We start from the raw sequence: 22,622 nt of genomic DNA, 5'->3' as shown, positions 1-22,622 counted from the left end.
CCCGACAAAAAAATTTAATCTTCTTTGACCAATTTAATGAACAGTTTTTTGAATTATCATTTACATTTTTTAACATTTATTTGGGACACTAAACTCTTTTCAAGTTTTTAACTATGTGTATGATTTTAATTTTTTATGTTTAGATAATTATAGTTTGATGTATATTCCCTTAATTAATGTTGGGTGGAAAAAAGACAAAAAGAGAAAGAAGATGGTGAAAGATGAAGTCAACCTTCTATTCCACTTTCGCTGGTTAGCCAAAAGGGTCCAAAAAAGGCTACAATATTATCATTTACAAAAGCCACCATCAACAAAGTGATCAAAGTTCCTGTTTTGACCCTTCTTGCTTCCTTCCACGACCCTTCTCATCAAACCCCTAATCATAAAAGGTCGAAAAAGGCTTCTGAAATCTCAGCTACTGAGCGCGTAATTACTGAGATCTGCCTTCATCCTGGTGGGTTCAACAGTGTTTCATTCTGGGGTTTGTTGGCCCTTTTTTCCTCATTTCTGCAAATTTGCATTTTCACCTTTAGAGTTTCAGAGTATGTGGTTTTTTCCTTGCATCTGAAAGGCTCAACCTTTGACTTGGTCACAGGGGTGGTTTGTTGATGGGTGCTTGCTGGAGTAATAGGATTAAGGCTGTGAGTCCTTCCAATACAGGTCAGTTTTGATTTTTGTTTGGCTTGTGTCTTCATTTTCTTCTCTCAATTACGAAACTGGGCTTACTTTTCTTCTGGGGTGGGGGGAAATGAACATGAGATAGGCTTAAAGCTGATAACTTTATGGATAGTTTTGCTGTCATGTTCATGTTTCCGAGTCTGTAATACACGATTAAGATCCTTGAAAGTCTGCTATGCCTTTTCTGATATGGTGATCTGTGTCTGATGAAAAAAAGGGTTTGATTTCAGAGACCCATTGGATGGGTATATTTTGGATTTGGGTATTCATGTCAATTGTAGCTTTTCCACACTCCCTTGAAAGTTCATCTCAGGCTTGGTTTTGGTATGGGAGTAAAAAATGGGATTGAAAAGTTTTTGAATGGTTTTGCACTACAATTCACTAGCAAAACTAATTTATAAGCTTTTCACCTTTCTTTTAATCCCTCCGGAAGTAAGGTTTTCTGCTAGGTAATTTTCAGGAGAGAAGCTGTTATCTCAGTCCGAGGGAAATTGTTGTTAGGACAACAGAAGAATAGGTTGACGGGTTTTGGGATTCCATGTGAATTTGCTTTTAGAAGTGATGATTTGTTTGTTTCAAGGTTAGTGATGGTAAGTGAGTCTTTTTTCTGTGTGTTCATGTAGGGATAACCTCGAGAAGTGTCAGCAGGAGTGGCCATGACATCAGCTCAACTAGCAGGAACTCATCAGCCTCCATATCCGTCACTTCTCGGAGTGAAGGTGAAATCTTGCAATCGTCCAACTTGAAAAGCTTCAGCTATAATGAGCTAAGAGTCGCCACAAGAAATTTCCGCCCAGATAGTGTCTTGGGGGAGGGTGGGTTTGGTTCAGTTTTTAAGGGCTGGATTGATGAACATTCTCTTACTGCTACCAAACCGGGAATAGGCATGATTGTTGCTGTGAAGAAGCTTAACCAAGACGGGTTCCAGGGTCACAGAGAATGGTTGGTAAGTATCAGTTGAATTACTTGCTTGATACTTATCGTTTTGTCTGAAAATTTCGTTGTATATCAACAAAATTCTAGGCAACTGCAAGCATTTTAGATATTCATTCATTTTTCCTGTCTGATTCTGTGTGGGGGATTTTTAGCAGAACTTGACTTTGACACTGAAGTTTTACCAATTCCCAAATTGCATAATTGTTGATGTCCTCTTCTTTTGCAATGTTTGTCTCAGGCTGAAATCAACTATCTTGGGCAACTGCAGCATCCTAACCTTGTCAAGTTAATAGGATACTGCTTTGAGGACGAGCATCGGCTTTTGGTTTATGAATTCATGCCTAAGGGCAGCATGGAAAATCATCTTTTTAGAAGTTAGTACCTTCTACTTTAGTTGAATCCATAATTCTTTATTCCTTTTTGTTTGTACTCCTTTAAAGAAATTTTCATTTTCCTCAATAAAAGTTGATTAATAATGTTAAATCTAATCCTGAGTTCCAATACTAATGTTGCTTGAAATCATCATAAATACAGGAGGTTCTTACTTTCAGCCATTCTCGTGGAGTTTGCGAATGAAAATAGCTCTTGGGGCTGCAAAGGGCCTTGCTTTTCTTCACAGCACAGAACCTAAAGTCATATATCGTGACTTTAAAACTTCAAATATATTACTTGATACAGTATGTGCATAATTGGAATTTGAGCATTTCTTTCAATGGTTTAAAATTGGTCGATATAGAGTTGATCACTGAGTTGCTTCACTGCGTGTTCTTTGCAGCATTATAACGCCAAACTTTCTGATTTTGGGTTGGCCAGAGATGGTCCAACCGGTGATAAAAGCCATGTCTCTACCAGGGTCATGGGAACCCGAGGATATGCAGCTCCAGAGTATTTAGCAACAGGTATCAACCAAAGTGTTTGTCAAATTGCCCTCCTAGCATAGATTTCATTTCACCCTAATGTATGCTGTTTTGGTTAATAGATTATTATTACCTACAATTTTGTGATCGAAATTTTTGTTTTGGTAGGTCATCTCACTGCAAAGAGTGACGTATATAGTTTTGGAGTAGTTCTTCTGGAAATGATATCAGGAAGACGAGCCATAGACAAGAACCAGCCATCTGGGGAGCATAACCTTGTTGAATGGGCGAAACCTTACCTATCTAATAAACGAAGAGTTTTCCGTATAATGGATCCACGTTTGGAAGGTCAATATTCACATGCTCGAGCTCAAGCAGCAGCTGCACTTGCCATGCAATGTCTTTCTATGGAGTCCAGGTGCAGGCCAAATATGGATGAGGTGGTAAAAGCATTGGAGCAGCTTCAGGAATCAAAGGACATGCAGAGAAAAGGTGGTGATCATAAACATCACCATGTACGCAATTCCGGCCAAGGCCGATCCACCGGCACCGCTGGTGGTGCAGATGGACCTAGAACGCCTTCTGCTTATCCCAGACCTACAGCTTCTCTCCTTGGCGGTTGATACAGTTTTCTGATGCGGCAAGTAGGAAGCAGAACACACAGGATTCAGAGGTTTAGGTGTGGCATGAACCATATTTATGTAAGCAATGTATAGTTTGCATTATTTCTGTCATATTTTGTGCTATATATATATATATAGATTTTTTTTGCTATTGTGGTCCTGATTGTTAGACATGCAAGAGTCTAATGTGGATCCTTGAGATTATGGTGTTCATTAATTTTGAACCCTGTAAAAATTTGCAACAACACCACCCATGTGGTTTATGCTCTCTGCATATTATCTTTTGCTTTAACAATGTGAAAAAGTCTGCATACTGTTGACTACTTGACTTTCCTCCCCAACCACCAATCCATGTGCACTCTGCTTTTCATCTGTTTCAAATCATCCTGGTAGCATTGTGGGTCACTTGTGGTTCAACCAATTTTCTTTATCTTTTGAAAGTTTCAAGTCAAATGTCCCACCTGTGACATTTGTTGCAGTGACATGTATCTGAGAGAATCATTTTAAGGTGTTTCTTGAAAATATAAAAAGTATAAAAACCAATGAAGTTTCTTTTGTTATCATGCTTTCTTAATTAGTTTTCAGAATATATCTAAAGTATATGCTTGTTTATTCCGCAGTCTGCACATTCAATTCAGCAGGTAACTATTTATTTATTGATCCATGTGTGTACACATTAATGTCTACACACACATTAAAGAAAAATGTTTGGAATGTTGAAATTCAGTTTAACAAAATCAGGTCTGATATATTAGAATATATATTTTGTGAGACTAATAAGTTAGTGTCTGGTTTATAATGGAATAAAAAACTCCCAACTACTTGATGAAGACATATACTGACAATGTATCTGCGTTTAGAGTCGTGTTTTAAGACTCAATGTCCATCCACCTGTCTCATGATGTGATTCCTGGTTCAAGTGTCCCAAAAGACCATAACTTCATCTAAGGTTTTAATCTTTCGTGGCATATCCAATTTTTGGTTTCAAGTGATTGGCTCATCACACGTAGCCTTGTAGAACTGGAAGTAAAAACAAATACCATGATGACTGCATAAATTTCTGAAAAGATAAAGAGAAGAAAGTGACAGTGATGTAATGAAAAAAGGAAGAGAAAGATAATACAGACAGGGAAAGTAGTGTTTTATGTTAGCTATATTATAATTAAGCTTCTTATGAAAAAAGTAACAGTGTTTATATTTTTCAGGTCGACTTAAGCTCCAAATAGGGATCAGTATGTTTTATGTCTCTAGGAAAAAAAAATAAATCTCAAATTTGTTTTAGTAATAATATATTTTTTTAAATTAATTATAAAATTGTATTAAAAAAAAAAATCTCAATTAGACCTTCTTTTGAATACAGCTTTTCAAACCATGAGCTGTCACTGATATTCATTATATTATAATGATGATTGTTATGAAAAAGCTTGCAAAAACAACGGTCTCAAAGTTAAAAGTGTATGTTTTTCATCACAATGAAAGATAACAATTTGTAGAGTTTTATGGTTATGCATGATGAGTGTAGAAAGTTTAAATGTCAATTGATTAGAAATAGCTGTGGAAATGAGTTTTAAACTAGTTATTTTAATAGATATATCATATTTTGTGTTAGAATGATAAGATAAAATCAGTTTACATATCAGTGTACAACTTATGTTCTCCAATTTAAAATGATTTAACAAAAATCATATCTGAGCTATCAATCGATTTAGATTCCTTGGAGGCAAATTTCTACGTATCTAAGCTATCCATAGCTAAAAACTATCATTTAAAGATTACATTATATATATATATATATATATATATATATATATATATATATATATATATATATATATATATATATATATATATATATATATATATAAAAGCTTGATTTAAGGGTATAAGAACCTAGCTTCTTAGCATCTCAAGGTCTACATTTATAAATACTTAAAAAAAAGTATTATTACTCAAACCTTCATACAACAGTTATGGATAAAACTGAAAATCTTTTAGCAACTTTTATAGACAAAACTAGGGGTGATCATGGATTGGATTTTTAATGATCCAATTCACATTCATTTTGAATCCAAATAATTGGATTAAAATTTCGATCCAAATCCAATTTTTCAAAAAAAGTAGATTGAATTTTTTAAAAATCCAGATCCAAATATTTAGATCAAGTTTAAATACAGATCTAAATATTTGGATCAAGTTCAAAATCCAAAATCCATTTTCCATAAAATAAATTCAAATTAAATTTCTTAAAACTTGTGTCCATAGAGCTGGCACCATAGAATTTGATAGATTTTTTGTCGAGGCCAACGAGGTCAAATTTCAGCATGGGATGAACTTGGATGACTTTCGAACGAATTTCGATCGGGGACGATGTGACCAAATTTGGGCTAAGGTTGACTCGACAAAATTTCAGGCGAGATCGACTTGACTGGATTCGACTAAATTTTGGCCAGGGTCAATGTTGCCTAATACAACTAAATTTTGGCCAGAGCCGACTTGGCCAAATATGGCCACATTTGGGTTAGGGCTTGATCAGTCAAATTTTGGTCAGAGTTGACTCCACTAAATTCGTCGTCCAGGACCGACTTGATTGAATATGGTCAATTCTCGATCATAGCTGACTAAGCTGAATATAGTCAAATTTTGTTCGGGACTTACTCGATCGAAACGACTAAATTTGGGTTAGTGCCGACTCGACCAAATTTTGGTCATGACCAACTTGATTGAATTTGGCCAAATTTAGGTCAGGACCGACTCGCCTAAATATGACCAAATTTCGGTTGCGATCGACTCTGCCGAATACGACCAAATTCAGGCCAGGACTAACTCAGTCAAATTTTGGTTGAGGCCAACACGACTAAATTTTGACCAGAGCCGACTCGACTGAATTCAGCCGAATTTCGGTCATGGCCGACTCAGTTGAATACGGCCAAATTTCGATCGCGACCAACTCATTTGAATATGGCCAAATTTCATCCTTGGCCGTCTCAGCCGAATACGACCAAATTTGGGCCAGGGCCGTCTCAGCCGAATACGACTAAAAGTTGAGATCGACTAGTCCAAATTTAGTCGTATTTGATTGAGTTGGCGTGACCCTATACAAGATTTGCTCGAATTTTGTCAAGTCGGTCTCGATCAAAATTTGGCCCAGTTGGTCCTGTACAAAATTTGGAAGTATTCGGTTGAGTTCACCTCGACCTAAATTTGACTGCATTGGACTGAGTCGACCTAGATAAAATTTGACCGTATTCGGTCGAGACAACCGCGACCAAAATTTGGCTGTATTCAGCCTAGTTGGCTCCAGTCAAAATTCGGTCGAATTTTATCGAGTTGGCCCTGATTGAGATTTGGCCGAGTTGGCCCTTACCCAAATTTGGTCGTATTTGGCTGAGACGACTTAAGATGAAATTTGGTCGTATTCAAATGAGTCGGTCACGATCAAAATTTGGTCGTATTCAACTGAGTCAGCCACGACCGAAATTCGGCCGAATTAAGTCGAGTTAGCACAGGTTAAAATTTGGTCGTGTTGGCCTCGACCAAAATTTGACCGAGTTGGTCCTAGCCTAAATTTTGTCGTATTCGGCAGAGTCGATCGCGATCGAAATTTGGTCATATTTAGGTGAGTCGGTCCTAACCTGAATTTGGTCAAGTCGGCACTTGCCCAAATTTAGCTGTATTAGGTCGACTAAGTCTCGAACGAAATTTGACTATATTCAACTTAGTTGGTTGTGATCGAAAATTGACCATATTCAGTCAAGTCGATCCTGATTGACGAATTTAGTAGAGTCAACCCTGACCGAAATTTGACTGATCAGGCCCTGACCCAAATGTGGCCATATTTGGCCAAGTCGGCTCTGGCCAAAAATTAGTCGTATTAAGCAACATTGACTCTGGCCAAAATTCAGTCGAATTCAGTCAAGTCGATCTCGCCTGAAATTTTGTCGAGTCGACCTTAGCCCAAATTTGGTCACGTCGTTCCCGATCGAAATTCGTTCGAAAGTTATTCAAGTTCATCCCATGCTGAAAGTTGGCTTCGTTGGCCTCAACAAAAAATCTACCAAATTCTATGGTGTCAGTCCTATCGAAAATCTAATCCACATCCATTTCGGATCCAAATAATGGATGTGGATCCAAATTTGTGTCCATAAGGCTGACACCAAAGAATTTGACAGATTTGGCCGAATACTTCCAAATTTTGTCCAGGACCAACTAAGTCAAATCTCGATCGGGCCGACTTGACAGAATTTGGCCTAATTTGGCCAAATTTTGTATAGAATCACACCAACTCAATCAAATACGACTAAATTTGGGCTAGTCCGTCTCAACCTTTAGTTTAACCTAACAAAAAATATAAAGTGAAAATTTGGATTGGATATTTTAGATTATCCATTTTGAAAATATAGATTTCGAGAATGGATATCCAATCCATAAAATATATAAAATGTAGATTAGATTGATATCTAGATCCAATAAAATGGATTTTAAATGGATTGTATTTTTTGTCCACCCGTAGACAAAATAGCAAATTTTTTAGTTTGTGTTTAGATTGAATTGGATTTGAGTTAAATTGAGAAGAAATGATACATAACTATCCATCCTCATACATCCAATAGACATATTGGATTATGGTGAGAATTTCAAAAATAACTATTTGTTTTTATAGTACTATTTTGTTATTCTCTTCTTTATCTTACTTAAATATTACTTAATGTGAGACTTTGATAATACTCAGTCAAAAAATAACATTCTTTTCGTGTGCTAATCTTGCTTTACTTCATGCATAACTCATTAGGGGAAATTATTTTATTATAAACAATTACTAGCTAAGGTTTTGAGCACCAACCTTAACGAAATATCTTTTAGTTGATTTTCAAAGACCTTAAAAATGTAGAAAGTTGAAGCCTCCTCATCCAATACCACAATTGAAGTGTCACCAACCACTCAAGTCCCTTGAAGATCCTTATCGTAGACTCTCCTTGTCCAACCATTTACTTGACTTTTTATTCAATTTGCCAAAAATATTTTTTCATTTTCATAATATCTATATTGAAAACTATCATTCATATATAGTGTCTTTTTGGAATATAGAATTATATTTCTATGATGAAGATAAAACATTAAATAGTTCTTTGTATTTTTTTTTCATAGTATCTTTTTGTGATATAGAATTGATTTTTGTTTGACATCGAGAGAAACACATTACTAATTGTTATCTATCCTTGTCGGAGAATATTTAATTGGAGCGTTTGAAAAATTCCTATATAAATAGAAAAGACAAAATTTGATATACAGTCCATGATGGTAACAAGATTCATGAGGTGAAGGCAAATCCACGTCAAATTAGTGTTCATACACAAGTGATGGTTACTTTATTCATTTTCATTAACCGAAGTAATAACTACGGAATATACGTGTCTTAAACAAAATTGACGTGACAATGATTTGTGTGATTAAATTCTAATTTATGGTTTTCTACGCAATTTTTTCTAAAATATTATATCTTAAAAAATGTAGAATGGAATAAGGTTTTATACACCTCCTTTCTGATATTAAGTTTTGTGATACAAATAATTTAACCAATTTCATTTTATACTGGAAATATTAATCATGCATTCAGCTCTTTTATTCTTTGATGTGTTCATGACTCATCAAACATCATTGAAGAAGAAATATGTGGACAAAAATAGATTATTAAGGTAAGTTGATACGTTCTTTGCGTGGATTATAAGAAGGTTGAGTGTGACAATTTAAATATGTTGCAAGGTCTATTTATGGTGGAATTGACACTTCCTTGACGTGGTTTGGAGCAAGAAAATGAGTTGTTAAAGAGGGACTTTAGTGATAGTGTTGTCAATAATCTCATTATGTGGAAAATGATTATTTAGTTTACAGGGAACATATGTTTTCTGTGTTAGTGATAACATGGATGATTGCATATAATTTTTTAAAATATAATGATAATTTGACAACTAAATTTTGATAATTTTATTTTATAATTTGAGGTGTCATTTTTTATCTGATTTTAGAAGATAGAAAAATGAAAAAATAGAAATCACTCATGAGATGATATCTTGAATGATAAAATAAAGTTGTCCAAATTTAATTATTAAAATGTCATTTTTTTTTTAAAAAGAGTATGCAGAAAATTATGTAACTGGGACAATTTAAACATTGAGATCGAACTCCAATTATAAACCATGCCAGCGAAATTGATGAGCCTAATATAGAGCAAGCATAGCTATCAAGAATTCAACAGTAAGAAATGTCGATGCCCATGTAAACAATTCATTTTTTATTGAAAAATATGTAATATTATTGGAATTTGTTTTAAATCATACCGAAAAATTATTAATATTATCTAAATTAAATATATTATACTTAATTGTATATATAAACTATAAATGATAAATTATATTTTAAACATTTTTCAATGGAAAGTAAAAGTTGTAAGTCAATAACTTAAAAATGGGAATATGTCATTTTCGTGTTCTTGAGTATCGAGACAACTTTTATATTTGGCTTATTAAGAGAAGAGATATTATTGTCACGGTTTCCACATTTACCATTTACCGGAATAAAAGTGGGTTTTAGCTACTAAAAAACTGAGGCGGCCAAGAGAGTGACTCCATTGGAATCGGTGAAGTGCACTTTAAAATGATGCTATACTGAATACACAGGGTTAAATATGTTTTATTTTTTATCATTAAAATTAGAATTAGTTTTTTTTTTAAATTTTGAATTAATTTAGTCTATCATCTTTAAAAATACGTAGTTTAGTTTTGGCTTAAATACTTTTTGATCCGCATTTTCGTAGTATTTATTGCGGATGGTCCTCATTTTGACAGAATATTTAAAATGGTCGTCATTTCGACCGAATGTTTAAAATGGTCCTCATTTTCGCAATTCGTGTTTTATTTGGTCCTTTTCTGTAACGCCGTTTAAATCATTAACGGAGCATTGTACAGGTGACACGGTTTGTATTAGGGTGTGTTACGCGTACTGTACATGTGTGGTAATTAGATATTTGGGGATAAATAAGTGAGTTAGGATTTTGGTAAGGAATGTTTGGGCAGTTGGTGAGTTTTGACAATCTTTTTCCTCCATTCCCAATTGGTGTTGCTGCAATCCCATTATATAGGTATGTTACGGTCTCAATCTTCTTCCTTTACCTCTGGTTGTAATCGTTGGAGGCAACCGTGTTGTATCACTTCGTACACTGTTGGTGGTTCAACGAGAAATGGATTAACCTCGAGTTGTAGCTGCGGAGAGATGACAACTTTGAGGATGACAAGAACTCCAAAGAATATTGGTCGAAAATTTTGGGTACAATCTGTTTTTATTTTTGTGTTAATAATAAATTGATTTTAATTTTTGGTTGATTGATTTACAGAGTGGTGGTTCCAATAATGTGGGCTGCAACTTTTTCAAATGGTGGTGTCGATGAAAAGGATGTCATCATCATGACACAAATGAGTCAGATTAATGATTTGTAGAAGTCATTGAAGGTTGCTGAGAAGAGGCTGCAATTAGTAATAAGGTTCACTTGTGTTGTTATTGTATTATTTGTACTGTTATTGTGTGTAATCTTTTAAAGTCCAATCTGTTTTGTACTATTGTTAAATGAAGAAATGAATTAGTTTGATTATGTTGATATTAGTCCTAACATGTTTAAAATGACATCTTAATCTGAGCATTGAAGTAAATGATATTGATCTAAGCTTGGGAAAAAATTAAATTGATCTAAGTCTGGAAGAAGTTAAATTCATAACGTTAATTCATCCTCATCAAAATGCACTACATCAATGTTTGCCAAAAGTGAAATTGAACGAAGTTTAAGGAAAGTCAAAATGCAGTACATCAATAATGAATTCTACATCAAAAATTTCAAAAAACTACTAAGACGTTTGTAGCTGCTATCATGGTCTCCTCCTAATCTGTAATTTCATCCTAAATTGCTGAGATGGTTCTTCTGGTGTTGGAGTGGTGCTGCTTGACTCTCCACTTCATTCCTTGGTGGTTGAGTTGTTTGAGTTTCAGTAGTTGGTGCATTCTCAGCAGTTTCAGCAATTGGTGCATTGTCAACAGTTTAGGCATCTGGTGCAGTCTCATCAGGTAATTTAGAAACCATGCAGAACATCACAATAATCGAAAGACAAACAAACCTCACAATAGAATTAAGAAAACCCTAACCCACGAGCAAACACAACCCAGAAAACCCTAAACCTACTTACCTTGTTGATGATGATTAACTGAAAAATTGAAATGAAGAGCGCAACTGCAATCCAATGATGAGATAACAAGTATTAGCTGCTTCTTCTACAAATCCGAGCTCAAGAAAAACAAAGATGAAGAAATTTTCCTAATTGCAAAATTTTCCCTAAATTGAGAAATTAACATTAATTAGCCACTTGTACCGTACACGTAACACACCCTAATATAAATCGTGTCACTGTACAATGCTCCGTTAGTGATTTAAACGACGTTACAGAAAATGACCAAATAAAACACGAATTGTGAAAATGAGGACCATTTTAAACATTCGGTAAAAATGAAGACCATTTTAAACATTCTGTCAAAATGAGGACCATCCGCAACAAACACTACGAAAATGAGGACCAAAAAGATATTTAAGCCTTTAGTTTTTTAACCAAATTTGATTAAGTTTACTTGACGTTTCAAATACATTTTTTAGGTAACACTGAAACAAAAATGTGTCAAATGGTGTAAACAAGTCAAATGATATGATGAAACGCATATGAAACGTCAAATAAACTTCACAACATTTGGTTAAAATGATTAAATCCATCCATTTTTAAAGTTGGAAAACTAAATTGGGTGAAAGTTTCGAATACCAACTAATTTTACTAAAAATTAAAAAACAAAAACATATTTAACCCTTAGAAATAAAAGTATATAATGGATCATGCAACCGCTTAGTCTACATATAAATAAATATTAAATATATTAATTATGGAAATGGTTAGACTGACGCTAAGTGATAAATAAAAATTAAATATATTAATTATAGTATGGTCAGGTTGACGTTAAGTGTACAAGAAAAATAAACTATTAATTATAGAGTGGGTCAAACCAACATTAATTGAAAAATAAAAATTAAATATATCAATTTTAGTGTGACCAACACTAATTGTACATATAAGTAAACATTAATTATATTAATTGTAGAGTGATTTATCTGGTACTAAGTTATAAATAAAAATTAAAGAAAAAATTATGTTTTTGGTCATGAAGTTTGACCTTAATTTGAAAATAGTTTCTGATCAAAACTTATCATTATTTGATCCTGCATTTTTAACATCGTTGTTTTTTATTCCTACTTTTAGATAACTTTAAAAATAACAAATGGTGTATTACATGTTATTTAATTTTTTTATAAAATAAAGAACTATCATCGGTCTACCGAAAGCCTTTCACAAAAAAAAAATGAAAAAATATGTTTTTAGCCTGAAGTTTTCAAGGAAAAAAACATATTTTTCTCAAAATTAAATATACTAATTGTAGTGTGGGTACGACCGACACTAAGTGTGCAAAAAAATATATTAATTGTAGAGTGGGTGAGACACACCTTAAGTGATAAATTAAAATTTAATATATTATTTGTAGCGTGAGTTAGACCGATTCTAAGTGTGCATATAAATAAAAATTAGGGTTAAGTATGTTTTTAGTCCCTGAAATTTGACTCAAAATTGGAATTCGTCCCTGGTCGAAACTTTGATAAATTTTGGTCCCTAAACTTTAAAAACGAATGAATATAGTCCTTTTAACCCAATTTTGTTAACTTTTTTTTAGGTTTCGAACGCATTTCAGAGTGAATATTAAGCCGAGAATGTGTCAAACGGCATAAACAACTCCAATATTTACTGAGAAATGCGTTTGAAACCTAAAAAAAAGTTAACAAAATTGGGTTAAAAGGACTATATTCATTCATTTTTAAAGTTTAGGGACCAAAATTTATCAAAGTTTCAACCAGGGATGAATTCCAATTTTGGGCCAAAGTTCAAGGACTAAATACATACTTAACCCTAAAAATTAAATATATTAATTGTAAAATGAGTCACACCAACCTAAGTGATATATATATAGTTTAAATATATTAATTGAAGCATGGGCTAGAGTGACATTAAGTGTGTGGAGATAAATAAAAATTAATATATTAATTGTAGAAAGGGCCATAACGATAAATAAAAGTTAAAATATATTAGTTGCAGCTGGCTCTAGACAATGTAAGAAAATTCTCAATTAAAATTAAATTTTAGAAACAAAATATAAAAGTCATTATTAGTGGTATATCTTCAACCAATATTTTAGGGGTGCAAAAATTTTGGTTGAATTATTTTTTTATTCATTTTTTGTCCAAAAATGTCAAGTTAGTCATATAGGTTTTTTTAGTCTCAATTTGGTCCCATTTTTTAAAAATTAATGCAATTTGATCTTTTTCGTTAAATTTCTTGAAGCGAAGGAAATTTTTTTCATCAAAATTGACATTAAGATTACGTCAATCACACCAACAAAACAAACCATCCTTATTCACAACTTCAATTTTGATGAAAAAACTTTGATCCGATTCAAGAAATTAACGAAAAAATGACAAAATTACATCATTTTTAAAAAAATACGGACTAAATTGAAACTAAAAATAACTGGATGACCAACTTGATATTTTTGAACGAAAATAAAAATCAAAAGAGTAATTCCAAAATTTTTATATAAACGAGTAAACACATTGTATTTACTCTTTTATAATAATAAAAAAATAAAAAAATTATAATTATGTTATTATTATAATTATAAAATGAAATATAAATATTTTTTATAATTTAATTATAATTAGTTTTCATTTGTAATTATTAAGTTTAAAAAACTAATCAAATAAAAAATGGTTAAATTAAATAAATAATCACTTAGTTAATATTAATAAAATAATTATTTTTATTTAAAAATATTTAAAATGTAAAATTAAAACATAAATATGGACAACAATTTTTTTTTCTTATACAGATATAAATGCATAAAAATTTATTAAAATATCAAATATATAAAATATATTAAAAATGTTAAATTTTAAAAAAATATATTTAAAATCATATATTAAATTATATAATTATAAACAAAAAAAAAATTGGTGCGCCATGGCCCCCTTAGTCTCTACGAAGGTTCGCCAATGGTCACTATAGTGACCAATTTAGATATCAATTTACAAAATTAAAAATTATTAGTTACTAAAATAATCACTATTATAAATAAAAAATTACAATTGGTCACTAAATTGGTCACTAATTAATTTGAAACTATTTTATAAACTAACTCATTTTGGTAGCTAATTTTTAGTGACCAATTTCCTTTGGTAGCTAATTTTAAAGACAAATTTGGGAATCAATTATAATTTTTTATTCATAATAGTAACTATTTTAGTTACCAATAACTTTTAGTTTGTTAATTGGTATCTAAATTAGTCATTATAGTTACTAATAATTATTGGTCATTATTTAGAAATTTTCTTGCAGTGACATTTGAAGGGCTAAAACAAAATTAAAAAATGAGGCATTTTATTTAACATTTATTTTTTGAGCTTTTTTTTATGGAAAATTAGTTGTTAAATTGTAATGGTAAGTTTTTAAATAGTTGAAATGCAAAGAGGGGGGGGGGGGGGGGGGGGGGGGGTTGAATTGGCTAGTTAAAATATAGGTAACTTTTAAAGGCTAAAAACTATTTTTAATTGAATCAACTCAACCAACAAGTAAGGATGCAAACACCTCTGGACTGTACACTTTCAACCGATCAAAAACAGAGTTAGTCGATTGTTTTTTATTAAACTGATGCAGTAATCGATTGAAACACAAAAATAGTCAACTAAAATACTGGAAAAAATGCAGAAATGCAGATTCATGATTTAAAGCAAGATTAATGTAAAAGATCAGTGCTGCAGATGATGCCAAACCATGATCAATGCTACAGATGATGCCAAACCACTCAAGAATGTCAAAAAGATGGTTTAGATCACAATTCTTTAAACTTTAAATGATAATGCAAGAGAGAAAGGTTAGAGAAAAGAGTAATGCACAAGATTTTTATACTGGATCACTCAAACCTAAGCTACATCCATTTGGTCAAGGCAACCCGAGCCTGACTTTGCATTATTTCAAAAGATTTACAAAGTTTACACCCTTACACTTTAAAAAATGCAAAAAATACACACAAAAGACTCTTGAATCACACAAGAATCATACCAGCATAGCAAGACACCTCTTGCAAACCTGGAAAACCACCAAGCACACACAAAGCTTGAGAAAGATCAAACCTCAGTGGTAGAACAACCCTGCCTACCACAAATACCTTCTTAAAGCTTCAAACACCAAGCAAAATGTTCTAAGAATTGATCCAAGATGAATCTTCACCAGCTGCAATCTGTATGATCACGAAAGAGAGAGAGTTCCTAGGTTTCCAAAATGATTTCATGCTAAAAAATGGTCTTTCTACCTCTGTCGAAAAAATATAGCTCTTATAGTCAAACTGTTATGAAATTCAACAAGTTGATTTTCAAATCAATCAGTTGATTTCACTTAAATCAATCAGTTGATTTCATTTAACTTAAGTGAAATCAATTGATTAAAAAATAAATCAACTGATTGAATAAGTCATAGTTAAGACTACTGCAACTAACCTTTTAATTTTTTAAAAATTCATTCAACAGATTAAAAGACACCATTTAACCTGTTGAAAAATATTTCAACAAATTAAAAGACACAATAACGACCCTATACATCTAATTAATGTTAAATGGCCTACAAAGTGAATTAAAATCTTCAAGCTTTTTTTCTCCATGATTGATCCATATATAGGGCATGCATATAAGGCTTGATCAACTCGAGTAACATCAAATCTCCATATCTTCATCAATGTAAGCATGGTTCCAAGGCAATGGCTTCAAGTTCCTTCATCAAAGCTTCATCAAATCTTCAAGTAACACACCATTCAGGCTACACATGTCAACAATAATAATTAATTTCATTTTAACAATTTTTTTAAATAGATAATAAGGCTAATCCTTTTAATCTTTCTTGAGACATTGTTGATTTTAACTAAGCTTTTATTATCTTGAACTTTGAGAAACTCTTTACGGTTAAAACAACTAACACATGAATGGTTAACATTATTCTATAACCTATATATGCATTCGAAAATGGATCTATTCTTTTTATATTATTAAAAATGTGTTTATCATTTTTCAAACCTATAATATCAAACAAATTATCATGTTTTAAATATCTTTAAAGGTTTAAGCATTTTTCTTGCAAAAATGTACAATCTAGTGACTTTAATTTTTTAACACTAAATAAAAAGCCAAAAATATCATCATATATATTTTAAATTATTCAAATCTACTTTGAAGAGTGATAATTGTTTTATCTATAATATACAAAAAGTAATCAATTTTAAATAATTCTTTAAGAGATTTTACAATTTCATTCTCAACATTTTCATTAAATTGTTATTTTTTCTGCATCTAATATATTTTTCACAAAACTTAGGTTCTATATTATTTTCAATGGCAATTTTTTGACAGAAATCAATGCATTTTCAAATCTATTTTCTCTTTATTTTTAAAAAAAATAAAAAAGACATTTTAATTGTTCGAATTTTTTAGTTGACATACCTATATATTTTTATATTAAATAGTCTGATTAAAACTTTCTGGTTGAGATTATAATAGAACAAACATAAACCGTAGACTAATTTTATCTTATGGTAAGATTTTGAACCACCTTTTAGAAATCATCCAGATTTTCTTTCTCTTCTCCTTACACCATTCCTCAATTACTTATTAGCAGCCATGGACATGAATTGTTGCCGAAGGCGGTGTGGACAACGACGTCTTCATGGAGGAAGAAAGTGTAGTTTCGATTGAGGATTTGATTGACACATCGTGCTGCTCCTTCAAACGGATCATATGGTAACATTTGAAGCAAAGGATCATGATAACGAAGCTATATAAGCAGCTGCAGTAGTTGGTGCAGAGACGGTGACCTTTCGAACTCTCGAATAAATGTTCTTCCACCATGGTTCTGTATTTGGATCTGTTCATTTAGGTTTCTTATCTTCTCTTTCTTCTTCGGGGAATCAGAGGGCGATGGAAGTGTGATGGAGTAGATGGAGACAACGACAAAGGTCTTTTTTGTTTATCTGGTTCGTGTTTTCGTCAACTTTTACACCAATGTTATAAGTATAAAAACATGAAGAAGAATATATCTCCTTGAGTACATAACAATTCACTATGAAAATTATAGATAATGCACCAATTATGAAGAAACATGTTTATGAAATGCATTAAATGACATGTAATACAAAAATAATTGTTTTCCAAAAGTAACCATTTTATTTCATTCCCAAAGTTGATGGTACTTTGGTTGCTAATTTATTTTTCAAATAACACAAAAGCTTTTAGAAACATAGTTGATGATAGATACATTAAGTTCGTGAGTAATTTTTGGAGAAATGTTTGTGAGTAGTTGGTACTAAACTGCTTTTCTAAATTGTGCTTCATTCCTAAATTCATGGTTAATCACAGGTAGTTAATAAAATTTTATTTCAACTACTTTAATATATGATATCTAAAACTTTGGAGTAAAAAAATTGTTTCTCATATAGATTTTGTTTACAATAGTGTAATAAATTTTACAACTTCTCATTCCTCTTTTAAACTTCATATGGGTTTAATATGTTAAAATCGATCTTTTACTATCCTCTAATATTGACTCTTCAATGGTGGTTTTAAAAAAAACAACTTAATTTATACAATAATTACTCTAAATTTAAGGTTCAATTCAACAAAGAATTGTACTAAATTTCAAGAAAGCGAGAGGAAGAAAGAAATAAAAACAAAAGCAGTCCGAAATATATAATTTAGAATTTATTTTTAAGTATTTTGAATTGATTAGTCTAACATCTTAAAACTTACATATGAAATAATAGGTATCTTTTGTCGTGTACACAATTTTTTACAATATTACTTTATTACTTGAAATAAAATATTACATTTTTATTTTTAAATTATTATTTATTTAAATTTGGTTATTTTTAAAAAAAATACACACATGTGAAGTGGTTTTTAATTTTAATTTTATTATTTTTAAATTAAAATTATTATTTTATTTTTTGAATTATTATTTATATAAATTTAATTATTTTAAAAAAAATGCAACCATAACACGTATGTTTTACATGTATTTAGTACAAATACATATAAAACCGTTAAATCTATAACGATATATAAAGAAGATTTTCTCTTTTGTGTCTACATTTCAAAATACCAATTTTACCCTTTAAAATATAATTATTTATAAATTTTTTGAAATTGACTGTTACTTTTACAATTTTTTTATAAAATCGTCTATCTCTACTCCTCTCTTTTTCTCTGTTTATCAACCGTAATTCTCTTATCTTTTATGATATATTTCACTTTATTTTTAATAAATATAATTTTATTTTATATATTATAACGTAATAACATTACATTATCATCACTTACTAATATAATATCACGTATATTTAAAAAATACGTACACACAGGCGCGACACTAGTAATAGTAAAACTAATAATAACAAATTATTTTAATTTAAAAAAAAGTACTTAAAATTGAAAAACAAAATGTATACATCTAAAAATATGAATCTCTTTTATTAATAATATAGATTTTCTCCGAAAATTAAAATAAAAAATTTCGGAATGATGCTTTTGAAAAACAAATTAGAGAAGTCTTTTAATTTTATTTACAAGTTGGATGGTAAATAACAACTGGTACAAACCACACCATTTCTGCTATAAATTACAATTATTAAATATAAGAAAGAAGACTGACAATCAGAATGAGAAGAGAATGTACAGATAGTAGTGGGTTCAAAACAAACTGTTTCGTATAGTTTATTTTATAATAATATATTCTATAACATGGTTTTTCGAATGAATATTTCAAAGTAGTTAAAATTCAATAATAGATTACAAATTCTGAAATTTATTTCAAATCTTCCTCTTTAAAATGTTTGTTTACAGAACATTTAGAAACGTGAAGTTTCCGCACACAAAAAAAATTACTACATTTTAGATTTTCTCTTCTGAAAATATAAGTTTTAAAAGATTATTTTGAAAAAAAAAATGTGGGAAGACATTATGGTGCAATTGTTCTGTGCTTGTTACATAAGGGCTACAAAAGCCCAAAATTCTCCAAAATCTATCATAGGTATCCAAAAGGCCCAATTAATCCCATAGCGTAGCGCATACACACACACACTAGAATAGGCAATTTCTTCCTCCGCGCAATGTGTTTTTCAAAAAAATATAAATTGCTCACAATTTAGATTTTCCGGTTATAAAATTTAAAAATATAGTTTAGTTGTGAAATTTTCCAATTGTGTAGTTTGAAAGTGTATTTTCAATTGTACAATTCTAATATGTTACAGAAAATTAGGCATGTTAAATAACCCAAAATAAGATACAGATTCATAATCCAAAAAATGGAGGTGCAAGCGTTGCACTGATTCAAGGTGGAGCGACTATATGGAGTTGCGGAGCTCATGCAGGGAACATTAGGGTTTTAAATATTTTCTAATGGAGGATATTTATGTCATTTTAATACATATATCTGTGCAAGAAAAAAGTATGAGGTGTAGAAAGAAATACCCGGTGCAGAAAAGGATTGCCACCACAAAATAATACTCATTTCTATAATGGGTCCTGAGAGTAGCGGGCCCATAAAAACTGCAAGTTAATTTTAATTTTACAAGTATGGCACAGGAATGAGTGGAGTGCAAACTTAATATTTTTCTCAGTTTAGCATTATTTTTGTTAAACATTATCATTTTACAGTGACATAAATGTTCAATAATATATGTTAAAAGGTACTTTGTAAAAGAAAATAGTAGAAAAACTGTTTTTATATATTATTTTTATTAATAGAAAGGATAACGCAACAACAACAAAGATAAAACAACCAATGTCTCAGGTTATTTAAATTAACAGTGATATTTTAATATTTATTTATTTTTAAACATGAATTTGAGATTTTACTAAAATCTAAAATGAATGACTTGCCATATCTTCCGTTTACTTTTATGGATCACGTACATATATGCCTTTGTATAAGAAAAAAATAGAAAGTATTTTATATTTAAAAAAAAAAACTAAAACTATGAAAAATATACTGATACACCTAAATCAAAATGTTATTTTTATTTTCATTAAATATTATATCAACATTTTTTTTTTCTTAAAAAAAATTCAGTTAGAAGAAAAATGAACCTCAAACTTTAAATGCCTAAAAAATTAACGATCCTAACTCAACATAATTTCTTAACGTATAATATCCTCAAATTATAAAAACTTGTATATTGTGTTAATTCTTTTGGCATATTATCTGCTTTATGAGGAAGTTGGATGGTAATTTCTCCTCAAAAGCTTTGACCAAATCAATGAATATATGAGCCATATCACATAAAGGTACTAAAAAGAAAAAGGAGTCAAATGCAAAAGCTTTTGCATATATTCATCTTCCATCATTTCTTTTTTCCGGTTTCAGTGACAATGAGAACTCACAACAACAACAACAACCTTACACAAACTACTGAAGCATATTTTATCACCAACTCAATGGTAACACTCAACAAATTTTGTTGGATAATCATAACAATGTTCCAATAACTTTTTTTTAAACCCTAGGAATCTTGTGTCAAAGTTTTTGTAGATATTGTTGCATTGTGTGAGATATTGTGTGAAGCAAAGCAATGATAAAGAAGTTGTTGAAAGGGTGAAGTATAAATGCGTGTTCAATTTTCGTGCTGTTGTACTTTGTACGCTATCTTATTAGAACCAAGATAGCAGCAAGTACCATTGACCCTATCCTTTGCCTCTTCAGATAAATTCCTTGTCTATTACTATCACATAACCCATTTGAAACAAGAAACGTGTGTAGCAGAAACTAGATTCTGCATATTTTTTATATATCACAAACCTTTAATGCTGGCACTTCCACACATTGGTTGGGCATAGTGGGGAAATATATACTTCAATGCCTAAGCTTTGTTGGCCATGATTTTCATCACTAATATTTTACGTCTCAGTGTGGCTTTATGTCTCATATTCTTACAAATTTCAATCTAATGTGGTTTTGTAAGGTAGAGATTATCACACTTTCTTATATTTAAAATCAAGGGATAGTTGGTTTAAATTTGGTTTTTATAATTTTATTTTTGATTCGATTTGGTTTCTATATTTTCTTTTACTCATTTGAATTTTTATTTTTATTTTTTTTAAATACGGAATGTAGTCATTTTTATTAAATTGACGATAATTCTGTTTGAAAAGTTACATATATCAAAATCTGGATCATCTTCTACATTGAAATCTCTATTATTTTTTTTTTCTCGTCGCTCTCTCCACCTCCTTCCACCTTCCTCCATTTTCCACAACCTTCCTCGAATTGGAATTGAATTACATATTGAATTCAATATGCTTGGGATTTTTCTGATTTAGTATTTAAGTTGATTGAACTTGTGTTTGGAAGGTAGTCGAAGAGGGAGGAAGAAAAAAAAAACTTAAAAAAGTTGTAAAGTAGAAGGTGATCTATATCTTAATACGTAACACCTTCCAAACGATCTTATGATAGACTTAACGAAAGGGATCACACTAAATCTTGTTTAAAAGGTGATGGTCTTTTTTTTAAAAAAAATAAAAGCTTAATTGAGTATAAAAATGTAGAAAGAAAAACAAATAAATCTAGATTAGGAATCAAATTGCTAATTAAGTGTAAAATGAAATATATTTTAATGATAAAATTTGTAAGTTATACGAGATCTCTATATGTTTAATTATATTTTGAGATATTAGTGTTTAGATATTGATATTATTAAAAAGCAGAAAAAGAAGGTTGATGTGTTTCTTAGAAATGAAAAGTAATGGTTGGTTTGATGGGTTGATGAAATATATTCCCAAGTAACAACATTGAAGAAGGAATTTGAAGTTGAATGGACAGGCATGGTTTAGTATGTATTTTATAAGATTGGTCAAATATGTAGTGTTTGGTGTGGTGAATGTGTGTATGGAATCAAGACATAGTAGCTTCACACACATAGCATACAGGCCCACACAAATAGATTGCGCAATACCAATCCAACACTCAAGTAGGAGCAAAATTTTAGATACGATTCAAAAGATAAATATGCATATATATATATATATATATATATATATATATATATATATATATTATGCAAAATTTCGACACCCTAAATATATCGTTCAATTCACTTTGTCAAATTCATCTTATGTAATTTCAAAAAATTTGATCAGTTCAAGTTGACCTTCGGTTCAGTTCGACCTTCGACTTGACTCGACTTGACTCTACTCAAGCTTCAGACTGATTTGACCTTCGGCTTACTTGACCTTCGACCTGGTCTGATTTGACTCGATCCTTGGCCTGACTCGAGTTGACCTTTGACCCGGGATGACCCAATTCAATTT

At 31.0% G+C, this 22,622-nt stretch overlaps 1 protein-coding gene across 2 annotated transcripts; it reads left to right on the top strand.

Moving 5' to 3' along the window:
• Positions 1-227: 227 nt before the first annotated feature.
• LOC114185282 (receptor-like cytoplasmic kinase 176) lies at positions 228-3,417 on the top strand. 2 transcript variants are annotated; one of them, XM_028072920.2, is made up of 7 exons: positions 228-454; positions 596-660; positions 1,302-1,624; positions 1,853-1,988; positions 2,149-2,291; positions 2,390-2,513; positions 2,640-3,417. In XM_028072920.2, exons 2-7 carry the CDS (start codon positions 609-611, stop codon positions 3,092-3,094), a joined length of 1,233 nt encoding a protein of 410 aa, XP_027928721.1. In that variant the 5' UTR covers positions 228-454; positions 596-608; the 3' UTR covers positions 3,095-3,417. The 2 variants fall into 2 exon arrangements, with proteins under 2 accessions (XP_027928721.1, XP_027928722.1); XM_028072921.2 differs by having other exon boundaries at positions 300-481.
• The last annotated feature ends 19,205 nt before the right edge of the window (positions 3,418-22,622 follow it).

This window comes from Vigna unguiculata, chromosome 5 (genome assembly GCF_037176805.1).
Source record: "Vigna unguiculata cultivar grain cowpea cultivar isolate G323 ecotype 2 chromosome 5, ASM3717680v1, whole genome shotgun sequence".
NCBI lineage: Eukaryota > Viridiplantae > Streptophyta > Magnoliopsida > Fabales > Fabaceae > Vigna > Vigna unguiculata.
This window is presented reverse-complemented; position numbering and strand designations above follow the sequence as displayed.

Coding starts and splice junctions, on each gene's coding strand:
- LOC114185282 (XM_028072920.2), top strand. CDS start 609: ATGGGTGCTTGCTGGAGTAATAGGATTAAGGCTGTGAGTCCTTCCAAT. Junction 1,625..1,852: donor AGGGTCACAGAGAATGGTTG/GTAAGTATCAGT, acceptor TGTTTGTCTCAG/GCTGAAATCAACTATCTTGG. Junction 1,989..2,148: donor GGAAAATCATCTTTTTAGAA/GTTAGTACCTTC, acceptor TCATAAATACAG/GAGGTTCTTACTTTCAGCCA.